Below are 14,293 nucleotides of genomic sequence, written 5' to 3' on the forward strand. Positions count from 1 at the left end.
TCCCCATTGAAGAGATGTACCAGTTTACCATCTTCGTATAGAGGAGATTCACCAATTAACCATCTCCCTATAGAGGAGATTCACCAATGAACCATCTCCCTATAGAGGAGATTCACCAATTAACCATTTACGTATAGAGGAGATTCACCAATTAACCATCTCCCTATAGAGGAGATTCACCAATTAACCATTTACGTATAGAGGAGATTCACCAATTAACCATTTCCCTATGGAGGAGATTCACTAATTAACAATTTCCCTATAGAGATTCACTAATTAATAATTTCCCTACAAAAGGAGATTCACCAATTAACCATTTACCTATAGAGGAGATTCACCAATTAACAATTTCCTTATAGAGGAGATTCACCAAATAACAATTTCCCTATAGAGGAGATTCACCAATTAACCATTTCCCTATTGAAGAAGTTTCCCAGTTTACCATCTTCGTATAGAGGATATTCACCAATTAACCATTTCCTTTAAGTAGAAATTCATCAGTAACCCATCTTCTCGCGAAACCGGTTTTATCTGATTTTCTCATCTTGATTTGCAATGAATACTTCTTAAAACAAAATTCTTCCAAGCGTCTCAGCAAATGAATTCACTGACTTGCAACAAACGTTAGCCTTTGTTGTAAGCGGTCATGGGTTACAGCGTCCGTAATCCAACAGAAATTCCAAATACCATGCAAGGTTTAAAGGCCACTCATGAATGGCAGAGGCAAGGGACATATATACATATGATCACCACCCAAGCTAGGACCAGGGAAGGCCAGGCAATGGCTGCTGATGACTCGACAGGTAAACCTACAGGCTCCCCCCCCCCTCAAACCTGAGCTCACAAGGATGGTGAGGCTGCAGACACTACGAAAAAACTATCGAGCTTGAGCTGGATTCGAACCACAGACCGGAAGATTGCCCAGCAGGCCAGTAGGTTGTATTCCACCTTATGCTCTTTCACGAATTTGTTTTAGGTAGGTGTTCTTAAAGATGACTAACAAAGGGAAATCGAAAATGCATTTGTTTATGAAAGGAATGTGAATACCCGAGTTTGTGCTTGATTAATAGATTAAAGTATCGACGACTTAATTCAAATAAACAAAATTGTAATTTAAAAGTTCAGCAAATTTATTTAATTCGGAAGATAAATTGTAACTTTTCATTGTTTTATTTCCTCTTTTGACCTTCAGATCTGGGCAAGAAAAGGATAGTAAATACCCGGGGAGAGAGAGAGAGAGAGAGAGAGAGAGAGAGAGAGAGAGAGAGAGAGAGAGAGAGAGAGAGAGAGAGAGGTAATTACAGAAATAGTCTCAATTAGGCTTTCATTTATAAAATCATTTCCAGTTCATTATTTTACAAATGAAACAATTTAAACAAAATATAACTCAGCTGGGAAAGATAAGAAGAATTAAAGGAGTTTGAAAAGTGTGTAACTTTTGATAATAGCTTTTCCTCTCTGTAGAGCGGCCATTTGCCCTAAGCTATAAAAGAACAGTACGAGCTAAACAGGCCTTCGTTCCCACGCTAAATATATGATAAAATATCTTTAAACTTTATTTTTTTTGGGTCTTTCCTTTAGGTCTTTATTGCCCGGAAGCCATCAAGAGATATGAGATACTTTACCACAATTTCAAAATGTGGAAAGAAAATTGGGGAAATATTTTAACGGCAGTTTAAAGTTGTCCAAAATTATATAATGCAGTACTAGTGTACGCGACCTGTCAATAATTACGGTTAGATATTTAGTTAGATATGCATACACAGAGATTCTATCCTTCCCACCCCCTCCCCCTTTCCTCTTGGGGTAGGGCTAGCCCCTCTCATCAGGCTATGACTACTCCCTCTTCCCCTACCAGAGGGCGAGGAGAGGTCGAGTAGTTATCACTCGCAATACCGCTGGGTGTGATAAAAAGATGCAAATATATATATACATATATATATACATATACATATATATATATATATATATATATATATATATATATATATATATATATACATATATAGATATATATATATATGTGTGTATATATACATGTATATATATATATATATATATATATATATATATATATATATATATCTCCAGATGCTTGTTCTTTATTACACAAGTAAGGTTATTCATTACTTTTGATTAGGAAAATTAAAGAAACAAATGGAAGACTGCATATTTTCCTACAATATTTTAGGTGTTACCATTGTTCCACAAATACACACACGCAAGTTATCAATACAATCATTTACCACTTCTAGACCCATTATCTACAACTACAGTATATTAGTAAACTCTATTTAATGAAGTTAATCAAAGGAACAAATACAAAGACTAGATCGAAAATACTTGTTCAGGACTATATATTTCAGGAATAACTCATGCTCACAAGTTAGCGAGACATCCAGTAATCAAAAACTGTACATGTAATGATAAACCATTTTTGACTTTATAAAGACGTTGAAAGATTGAATGCCCTACGTATAATAAATGTAAAGGCCATGCAAAGGTTAAAATCCATTAGAGGGAACAATTGCATTTTAATCCCTTTGAGGTGGTACAAACGGACCACATGGGACTTTGTCCCAAAACTTGACAGATGATGAATGCATAATGCTCTTCATAGATATTTTAACATATTAGAGATAGGAATACTGAGTTAGTAGAAGAAACATTTAATGCCAGGATAATCACTTGACATTCATCTTTCGAGATACTTCTCTCTTACCATCCTAAAATATTTCTAATTTGGATCCCCATGGATGAGTTCATAGCCAATACTGTCTCCTGAAGTCCCCAGCTGTGTAAGCTTTTAAAACGTACTCATTAAAATTACACTAAAGTTAATTAATAATGACATAATTATCTCACGCCTGTAATTTGAATCCACCTAACTCAAATGGTAGAATTTCCCAGACAAATCCATTTCATTGGGATAATATATCGTTAATGATCTCCTCACCTGGTTAACAATGGGGCCTGCTTCCAGGTTAATTGATAATTACTTAATTATCTCACACCTGTAATTTGAATCCACCTACATCAAACGACAGAATCCTAAACAACCCCCCCCCCCACAAGACAAATCTATTTAATAGGAGACGTAATCTTTAGTTTTTAAATTCTGATTAGAATTACATGAAAGTCAATGAACACTAATACTTAATAAATGGTCTTACACCTGTAATTCAATTCCACTTACCTATTTCATAGGGACAACATATCTTTAATTATCTCCTCACCTGGTTGGCAATGGGGCCTGATTCCAGTAAAAAAGAAAGTCACTGGATAATTACCTAAAGATCTAACACCTTGACTTTGAATGCACTTACCTCAAACGAAAGAGTTTCCCAAAGACAAATCTGTTTCATAGGGACAATATATCTTTAATTATCTCCTTACCTGGTTGGCAATGGGGCCCGACTTCAGTAACATGAAAGTCACTGAATAATTACCTAAAGATCTCACATATGTAATTTGGATGCACTTACCTAAGGAAAGAATTTTCTAAAGACAAATCTATTCCATTGGGATCATAAATGAGTTCCTCACCTTGGCAATGGGACTTGATTCCAGTGAAACGAAAGTCACTGGATAATTACCTAAAGATCTCACACCTGTGATTTGAATGCACTTACCTCACACGAAAGAATTTCCTAAAGAAGAATCTATTCCATTAGGATAATATATGATTTACTCACCTGGTTGGCAATGGGACTTGATTCCAGTAAAACGAAAGTCACTGGATAATTACCTAAAGGTCTCACACCTATCATTTGAATGCACTTACCTATAACGAAAGAATTTCCAAAAGCGAAATCTATTCCATTAGGATAATAAACGAGTTCCTCACCTGGTTGGCAATGGGGCCTGGTTCCAGTGACGGTTAGGATAATACGAGTTCCTCACCTGGTTGGCAATGGGGCCTGGTTCCAGTGACGGTTAGGATAATACGAGTTCCTCACCTGGTTGGCAATGGGGCCTGGTTCCAGTGACGGTTAGGATAATACGAGTTCCTCACCTGGTTGGCAATGGGGCCTGGTTCCAGTGACGGTTAGTATAATACGAGTTCCTCACCTGGTTGGCAATGGGGCCTGGTTCCAGTGACGGTTAGGATAATACGAGTTCCTCACCTGGTTGGCAATGGGGCCTGGTTCCAGTGACGGTTAGGATAATACGAGTTCCTCACCTGGTTGGCAATGGGGCCTGGTTCCAGTGACGGTTAGGATAATACGAGTTCCTCACCTGGTTGGCAATGGGGCCTGGTTCCAGTGACGGTTAGGATAATACGAGTTCCTCACCTGGTTGGCAATGGGGCCTGGTTCCAGTGACGGTTAGGATAATACGAGTTCCTCACCTGGTTGGCAATGGGGCCTGGTTCCAGTGACGGTTAGGATAATACGAGTTCCTCACCTGGTTGGCAATGGGGCCTGGTTCCAGTGACGGTTAGGATAATACGAGTTCCTCACCTGGTTGGCAATGGGGCCTGGTTCCAGTGACGGTTAGGATAATACGAGTTCCTCACCTGGTTGGCAATGGGGCCTGGTTCCAGTGACGGTTAGGATAATACGAGTTCCTCACCTGGTTGGCAATGGGGCCTGGTTCCAGTGACGGTTAGGATAATACGAGTTCCTCACCTGGTTGGCAATGGGGCCTGGTTCCAGTGACGGTTAGGATAATACGAGTTCCTCACCTGGTTGGCAATGGGGCCTGGTTCCAGTGACGGTTAGGATAATACGAGTTCCTCACCTGGTTGGCAATGGGGCCTGGTTCCAGTGACGGTTAGGATAATACGAGTTCCTCACCTGGTTGGCAATGGGGCCTGGTTCCAGTGACGGTTAGGATAATACGAGTTCCTCACCTGGTTGGCAATGGGGCCTGGTTCCAGTGACGGTTAGGATAATACGAGTTCCTCACCTGGTTGGCAATGGGGCCTGGTTCCAGTGACGGTTAGGATAATACGAGTTCCTCACCTGGTTGGCAATGGGGCCTGGTTCCAGTGACGGTTAGGATAATACGAGTTCCTCACCTGGTTGGCAATGGGGCCTGGTTCCAGTGACGGTTAGGATAATACGAGTTCCTCACCTGGTTGGCAATGGGGCCTGGTTCCAGTGACGGTTAGGATAATACGAGTTCCTCACCTGGTTGGCAATGGGGCCTGGTTCCAGTGACGGTTAGGATAATACGAGTTCCTCACCTGGTTGGCAATGGGGCCTGGTTCCAGTGACGGTTAGGATAATACGAGTTCCTCACCTGGTTGGCAATGGGGCCTGGTTCCAGTGACGGTTAGGATAATACGAGTTCCTCACCTGGTTGGCAATGGGGCCTGGTTCCAGTGACGGTTAGGATAATACGAGTTCCTCACCTGGTTGGCAATGGGGCCTGGTTCCAGTGACGGTTAGGATAATACGAGTTCCTCACCTGGTTGGCAATGGGGCCTGGTTCCAGTGACGGTTAGGATAATACGAGTTCCTCACCTGGTTGGCAATGGGGCCTGGTTCCAGTGACGGTTAGGATAATACGAGTTCCTCACCTGGTTGGCAATGGGGCCTGGTTCCAGTGACGGTTAGGATAATACGAGTTCCTCACCTGGTTGGCAATGGGGCCTGGTTCCAGTGACGGTTAGGATAATACGAGTTCCTCACCTGGTTGGCAATGGGGCCTGGTTCCAGTGACGGTTAGGATAATACGAGTTCCTCACCTGGTTGGCAATGGGGCCTGGTTCCAGTGACGGTTAGGATAATACGAGTTCCTCACCTGGTTGGCAATGGGGCCTGGTTCCAGTGACGGTTAGTATAATACGAGTTCCTCACCTGGTTGGCAATGGGGCCTGGTTCCAGTGACGGTTAGGATAATACGAGTTCCTCACCTGGTTGGCAATGGGGCCTGGTTCCAGTGACGGTTAGGATAATACGAGTTCCTCACCTGGTTGGCAATGGGGCCTGGTTCCAGTGACGGTTAGTATAATACGAGTTCCTCACCTGGTTGGCAATGGGGCCTGGTTCCAGTGACGGTTAGGATAATACGAGTTCCTCACCTGGTTGGCAATGGGGCCTGATTCCAGTGACGGTCCAATCCCCGTACCAACACCTGAGTGTATTGGAGCCCAGAACGGCGTATCCATCTTGGCACCAAAACCTGACGACCTCCGCGTGTGGAATTGTGGCCTTCTGTGGCACTTGTACGCTGTTGAATTCGTAATATCCGTTCGCCGTCTGCGGCACCAGGCATGGCACTTCACGTTTCCCAGAAGGCCACAATTGACACATAAGGGTTGGGGAGGAACATCACGTCATGGTCGGGATGAAAGGGACGCAGAGGGGACGTCTATTAGATGCTTAAACATTTATGTTTAGGAACAAGACTAGAAGTGAAGGCTTCACATCAATTAGGTTATAGTTTTGTTCATTGTAGATATTAAGACATTTACGAAACCTCTGACAGACATTACGGGATATACCACATAAAATATGAACATTCTTATTTCAATAAACGTGAATCACACATAGTTCATAGAGATGCATTAAAACATGGAAAAATGTGCTATAGAATATTCTGCTTGAACATACATTGAAATGTGGCTATTGAGATGTGCAAAAGTTACACATTAGTATTTGAAACTAGGAATATGTGCAACAGAGGATAATAATCTTGACGAGACAATGAAACACGGATAGCAAAGTCCGTAGAGTTTTACTTACATGTAACACATTCCGGTTTCATGGGTCTCCATTTCCCTCTGGAGCATTTCGCTGTTTTGTTGCCGATGTTGAGACCATGACCTTCCAAGCACCTGACCCTTATTCTAGCCCCCGCGGAGTATGTGTAATTAAGGTCACGACCTGCACGAAGCACCTCCACCTCGACGTATTCATTGATGTCGATATCTTCACAATGCGACGCTGCCGGTGGAGATAGATATTAAAGCGAAGTAAGATAATGTTATGATAATGTTTAAATTATTAGTGTGGCGTAATATCAACAATCTAGTGTCTGCATTAAGCCTAGACCCGAAGAAACAAGAATAAATATGGATAGTTAGGAGTAGGTAGGGTTAGTCACAAAGGAAGAAAGGTTTTAAATTGAGAATAAGAAAAGTGGATATGAAATTTTGAAGCTTAGCAGATTTTGGAATGAAGTAGACTATTGATATTAAAAAGATAAATTTAGAGTGAATTACTGACAGGTATTTATGGCATACGGTCATCGTTATGATTTTGACATTTCTACTCCATTATAAATATATAAGATTTACATAAACTAATTCATAATTTCAAGACAAATTTAAAATATTCTGGATTAATAATCTTATCTTCTGGTGCTAGATTTCATTACTGAATTCCAAGGTAAATTAGTCATACACATGTATTTTAATTAAAAGTTAATTCATAAATGATTTGAGGCATTAATCTATTTTTTTTTCAATATATATCACGAGAAAATTCCTGATCTGACATTAAACAACAGGCATAAATTAACGTACAATTTAATCTTTCTTAAGATTTTATGAGAATACTATAAAACTCTTAATAAGCTTTGAAATCTAAAGTATATTACAGCTATTCAATTTCTGTTTCTAGTTTATATAGTATTTATATAAAATATAACTAAAAAAAAGTTTGTTATATAGTAAAATAGAAATGTTTTATTGACAATTAAATGATTTTTGTTTTATAGTAAATAAATAATTTGTTTTATATTACTTTCAAATGAATAAAAAGTATAAATCAATATGTGAAATATTATGGAACATCTAATTCAATGTAAAAAGAAGCATTACCTATTAATTTCTACCATTATTTTAAGTTATTTCCATAATTGAGGAAACCACTAAGAAACAGTCCTACCTTTTTTCCCCAGCTTCTTCCACTCATTTCGTTTCCTGTGAGTCTTTTCTCTCGTGTCTGTGGTGGCACTCCTTGGCACTCTCCTCAGAGGCTCAAACACTTCGATGTTATGATGCGTGTCTCCAACCATGTTGTCTACGTAGCCATCTTTGATGGGGACCGTATAGGAGTAAGTAGCTTTTGACATATTAGTGTTCTCTGCAGTGGCTCCTTTTTCATGAATGATTAATCCATTATTATCATTTCTCTTTTCAAAATTGTTCTCAGGAGAATCGTATGAATTTTCAGAATTTCCCTTTAAATAATTACCAGGGTTTTTAGAATTTCCCTCAACGTAATCACCCATTTTTTCAGAATTTTCTTCAAAATGATCACTTGCTTTTTCAGAATTTCCCCCCAAAGATCCACCAACTTTTTCGGAATTTCCCTCAAAATTATCACCTGCTTTTTCAGAATTTCCCTCAAAATATTTAATAGCTTTTTCAGAATTTCCATAAAAATAATCACCAGTTTTATCAGAATTTCCTTCTAAGGAATCAGCAAATCTGTCAGAATTCTCCTCAAAATATTCACCAGGTTTTTCCGAATTCTCATTAAAAGCACCACCAATTTCCCCATTGATGATTTCATCTTCTCCAGTGTCGTCCCGGGCTGTGATGGGCCAGAGAAGGTCCTCCTCAGGAGAGGCTGGTGTTGTCGTCATATTCAGCTGTAGTTCCTCATTTTTAGTTTGATTGAGGTACTTCAGGTAGTCAGCGATACTCACAGATCGTTTGAGCCATTGCACTCTTGGGTGGAGCTTAGGATCACACCTGGAAAAAGGAAAAAAAATAACAGTAAAGGTACCTATGAAAGAAGCTAATGTTTACAGGCCACTCATGAATGGCAGAGGCAAGGGACAGTGACAATGCCCTAGAGACTGACCATATGGTCAGACCTCAAGCCACTCTCTACCCAAGCTAGGACCAGGGAGGGTCAATCAATGGCTGCTGATGACTCAGCAGTAGACTCATAGGTTCCCCAAAGCCCCCATCCTTAGCTAAAAAAAAAAAAGTTGTGGTTGCATTCACTACAAGAAACTAACGAGTTTGAGCGGGACTCGAACTCCAGTCAGGTAGACCACAAGGCAAGGATCTTAATACCTGAAAGATGTATAACAAATGATCCAAATATTAACTGTCACGACTTGTGTAATTAATCGCCTCTTTTTCTCCTTTCAAATCCAATTTAATCTGCTAAAACATATTATCTTTGCAAGTAGCTATAATTCAATAGTAAACGAACAACGTGAATAATTCTATTATACTGTACTGAAAGAATTGTTGATTTTTGGAATGTGGGGAATATTAATCTCTGTTTTGTCAATTTAACGATAAACTTGAGCAATCAAAAAATTTCTAGCTCCCGTATTTGAACAATACTTGACCTTGTATTTGAACATGACGATTGCCACTGCAATGAATAACTAAGTTTCCAAGTAAATAAATTTCTTAACAATAAATATAAGTCTAAACAATCTGTCACTAATATTCCATTATTTAAACAAAATACTTGACCTTATATTTGAACAATACAATTGCCACTGCTATGAATAACTAAGTTCCCAAGTAAATAAATTTCTTATCAGTATATCTAAATTTAAGCACCGATGAATCTGTCACAGATATCAATGATAATTTATAACAGTGGTAAAGTGGTATTCGAAGTACAGATAAAAGTACAGAACAATTGTCCTAGGGTCTCATTACATTATTCAATTAAGCCACTAATTAGATTCTTTAAGGTCTGCCTTTGCCAGGATGTTGAATTTGTAGAGTTGGATTCATAAGGTTATGATACACTAGAAATAGTGTTATGAAATTTGTGATAAACGGCAAAAAATTAAATTTATTTTATGGATATTTAAGAAAAAAATCGTAATTGGTATTACGCTTGAGAAAAATGCGTTGGCAATATATAATAACTGTTTAATGACTTCAAATTTTTAAAAGATACACACAAATTCTCTCTCTCTCTCTCTCTCTCTCTCTCTCTCTCTCTCTCTCTCTCTCTCTCTCTCTCTCTCTCTCTCTCTCTCTCTCTCTCTCTCTCTCTCTCTCTCTCTCTCTCTCATATATATATATATATATATATATATATATATATATATATATATATATATATATATATATATATATATTTATATATATATATATATATATATATATATATATTAACTTATGCACCAGGCACTTGGAGCCTCACTGATGCCTTAGAACATAAGCCAGTTACAACTCAAAGAGCTCTGGATAAAAATAATCATGAGAATAACATCGACAGAAAAATAGCAACATGGATACTAGAGCAAACTAAAGTAGAGGATATTCTAATATGTAAGAAAAAAATGGACGTGGGCATGCCATATAATGAAAATATCAGATAATAGATTACGAAAATTTATCAATAGATGTATACGATTACTTGAGAGAGAGAGAGAGAGAGAGAGAGAGAGAGAGAGAGAGAGAGAGAGAGAGAGAGAGAGAGAATCTTATCTGCTAAGTCTAGAAAAATACTTCACTTTAATCATAATGTGATAAATTCTGAGGAAAGTCTAACTTAACCAGGAACAAAACCACAATTATCATTTGAAACTTAACAAAATCAGACAAGTAAAAAAAATAAAACACTGAAGAGAGCAAATAAATATTAAATATCGCACTGAAGAGAACAAATACAAATAGCGCACTGAAGAGAGCAAATAAATAAGAATAGCACACTGAAGAGAACAAATAAAAAAATAGCGAACTGAAGAGCAAATGAATAAAAATAGCGAACCGTTACAAGATAAGAAATAAACAAAATAAAAGTGAATCTAAATTCCTTACTTGGGTAAATGCTTGGGGCTCCACCGCCCAGCGATGCAGGTAGCACCGGGTGGACCTTCCGACAAATAGAATCCTCGATTACATTCGTAGCGGATTTGGCGATTGTTTCGAACCTGATGTGTGGAGAGAAGGTCAATACGGGTTTAACAAAGGATTGTTAATAGTAGAATGTGTTGCAAATTGAACGCAAGTTTAAAATCTATGAGAGAATACGAATACAGATGTATGTTAAAGAAAATGTATTCATTAAAGGCTGATTCACACTGCACCGTCACGTCACATCATGTCACGTCACGTCACCGTTCCGTCAACCATGCTATGTATTCACACTATTATTCATCACATCACATCTCTGATCCGTCAACCGTGAAATGTATTCACACTATTCATCACGTCACTGTTCCGTCAACCGTACTATGTATTCACACTAGTCATCACGTTACGTCACGTCACCGTTCCGTCAACCGTGCTATGCATTCACACTAGTCATCACATCACGTCACGTCACCGTTCCGTCAACCGTGCCAAGTTTTCACACTAGTCATCACATCACATCACGTCACCGTTCCATCAACCGTGCTATGTATTCACACCATTCATCACGTTACGTCACGTCACCGTTCCGTCAACTGTGCTATGTATTCACACTAGTCATTACATCACGTCACGTCACCGTTCCGTCAACCGGGCTGTGTATTCACACTATTCATCACGTTAAGTCACATCACCGTTCTGTCAACCGTGCTATGTATTCACATTTCACCATGTCACGTTACCGTTCCGTCAACCGTGCTATGTATTCACACTTCACCATGTCACGTCACCATTCCGTCAACCGTGCTATGTATTCACACTTCACCATGTCAGGTCACCGTTCCATCAACCGTGCTATGTATTCATACTAGTCATCACATCACGTCATGTCACCGTTCCGTCAACCGTGCTATGTATTCACACTATTCATCACATCACGTCACCGTTCTGTCAACCGTGCTATGTATTCACATTTCACCATGTCACGTTACCGTTCCGTCAACCGTGCTATGTATTCACACTTCACCATGTCACGTCACCATTCCGTCAACCGTGCTATGTATTCACATTTCACCATGTCACGTTACCGTTCCGTCAACCGTGCTATGTATTCACACTATTCGTCACGTTATGTCACGTCACCGTTCTGTCAACCGTGCTATGTATTCACATTTCACCATGTCACGTTACCGTTCCGTCAACCGTGCTATGTATTCACACTTCACCATGTCACGTCACCATTCCGTCAACCGTGCTATGTATTCACATTTCACCATGTCACATCACCGTTCCGTCAACCGTGCTATGTATTTACACTAGTCATCACGTCACGTCACGTCACCATTCCGTCAACCGTGCTACGTATTCACACTATTCATCACGTCACGTCACGTCACCGTTCTGTCAACCGTGCTATATATTCACACTATTCATCACGTCATGTCACGTCACTGACTTGTCATCCGTGCTATGTATTCACACTTCACCATGTCACGTCACCATTCCGTCAACCGTGCTATGTATTCACATTTCACCATGTCACATCACCGTTCCGTCAACCGTGCTATGTATTTACACTAGTCATCACGTCACGTCACGTCACCATTCCGTCAACCGTGCTACGTATTCACACTATTCATCACGTCACGTCACGTCACCGTTCTGTCAACCGTGCTACGTATTCACACTATTCATCACGTCATGTCACGTCACTGACTTGTCATCCGTGCTATGTATTCACACTTCACCATGTCACGTCACCATTCCGTCAACCGTGCTATGTATTCACACTATTCATCACGTCATGTCATGTCACCGTTCTGTCATCCGTGCTATGCACTCAAACTATTCGTCACGTCACGTCACGTCACCGTTCCGTCAACCGTGCTATGTATTCACACTAATCATCACGTCATGTCACGTCACCGTTCTGTCAACCGTGCTATGTATTCACATATCACCATGTCACGTTATCGTTCCGTCAACCGTGCTATGTATTTACACTTCACCATGTCACGTCACCGTTCCGTCAACCGTGCTATGTATTCACACTTCACCATGTAACGTCACCGTTCTGTCAACTGTGCTATGCATTCACATTATTAATCACGTCACATCACGTCACCGTTCCATCAACCGTGCTATATATTCACATTTCATAATGTCACGTTACCGTTCCGTCAAACGTGCTATGTATTCACATTTCACCATGTCACGTTACAGTTACGTCAACCATGCTATGTATTCACACTTCACCATGTCACGTCACCATTCCGTCAACCGTGCTATGTATTCACACTTCACTATGTCACATCACCATTCCATCAAACGTGCTATGTATTCACACTTCACTATGTCACGTCACCGTTCCGTCAACCGTGCTATGTATTTACACTTCACCCTGTCACATCACCGTTCCGTCAATCGTGCTATGTATTCACACCATTCATCACGTCGCCGTTCCATCAACCGTGCTATGCATTCACATGATTCATTACGTCCCATTACATCACGTCACACCACCGTTCCGTCAAAAATTTCTTCCATGTAAATAAATGGACGTGTTCACATTAAACGGTTCATCCCCGTCACAGCACCATCACATCACGGCACAAATTGTTTACAAGAATATTTTGACGTAACGCAATGTGATGTGACGTGAAGGTGCAGTGTGAATCAGCCTTTAATCGTAAGAAGTGATGCAATTTGAATGACTAACTTGAAATGGGGGAATAATAAAGAGATAAATGGTAATAAGAGTGAAAGTGGGATGAGAAACAAATACTACACAGTATTCTAGAAATTTCTCTTCCAGCAATGATCAAATTGTGGAATGATCCTAATCAGACAGGTGAATCGGTGGAACTTTTAGAAGTTCAAACGTGCAGCGGATGTTTTTATGTTGAACAATTTGACATGAGGATCTCTTCATAGTTTATTTATGACAGACATATTCCAACACTGTTACTGATTTCGTGAAATTTTATATTAATTGTTCATTAGTTCTCTTGGAGTTAATTAACTTCCTTTCCCCACTGGGCTATTTTTCCTTGTTGAACCACTTGGGCTTATAGCATCCTGATTTTCAAACTAGGGTTATAACTTGTCTAGTAGTAGTAGTAGTAGTAGTAATAATAATAATAATAAATTTGAAATACGGGAATAAGAGAAAAACAGTGATAAGAAAAGTGGGATTAAAAAACAAGGATAATTTACCTACAGACAGGGAGACTTCTTACCTTTTTGACATACGGTCGATAGTCATACATTCCCATGTTGCCAACAAGGAGGACCCTGCCGTTCGTCAAGTAGCCAGGGAAGGGGCAGTAGACTGTACGGGAAAAGGCAAGTAAGGTGTATTGGATTTTGATCCTCATTTTGATAGAAATAAAACGAAAAATATCTTAATAAAATTATTATTTTAGATGTATATCTCATTCAAAATCGAAAATATAACTATTTTCCAGAAGTGACATAATTTTAGAAGTATATCTCATCCAAATTTGAAAATATATTTTATTGAAATGAGATAAATTTAGAGGTATCTCATCCAAA

The 14,293-nt window shown here is 39.5% G+C and overlaps 1 protein-coding gene across 5 annotated transcripts in view; it reads right to left on the bottom strand.

Moving 5' to 3' along the window:
- Positions 1–14,293, bottom strand: part of LOC137656844 (sushi, von Willebrand factor type A, EGF and pentraxin domain-containing protein 1-like) — a 351,606-nt gene that overhangs the window by 23,435 nt on the left and 313,878 nt on the right. For 4 of the 5 annotated variants that reach the window (XM_068391183.1, XM_068391182.1, XM_068391181.1 and 1 more), the window contains 5 exons: positions 13,978–14,069; positions 10,706–10,818; positions 7,842–8,653; positions 6,696–6,896; positions 6,032–6,229 (listed from right to left, as the gene is read on the bottom strand). In XM_068391183.1, the coding sequence (XP_068247284.1) occupies positions 6,032–6,229; positions 6,696–6,896; positions 7,842–8,653; positions 10,706–10,818; positions 13,978–14,069 (1,416 nt within the window). The remainder of the gene's footprint in view (positions 1–6,031; positions 6,230–6,695; positions 6,897–7,841; positions 8,654–10,705; positions 10,819–13,977; positions 14,070–14,293) is intronic. The other variant, XM_068391184.1, reaches the window with a different exon arrangement.

This window comes from Palaemon carinicauda, chromosome 17 (genome assembly GCF_036898095.1).
Source record: "Palaemon carinicauda isolate YSFRI2023 chromosome 17, ASM3689809v2, whole genome shotgun sequence".
NCBI lineage: Eukaryota > Metazoa > Arthropoda > Malacostraca > Decapoda > Palaemonidae > Palaemon > Palaemon carinicauda.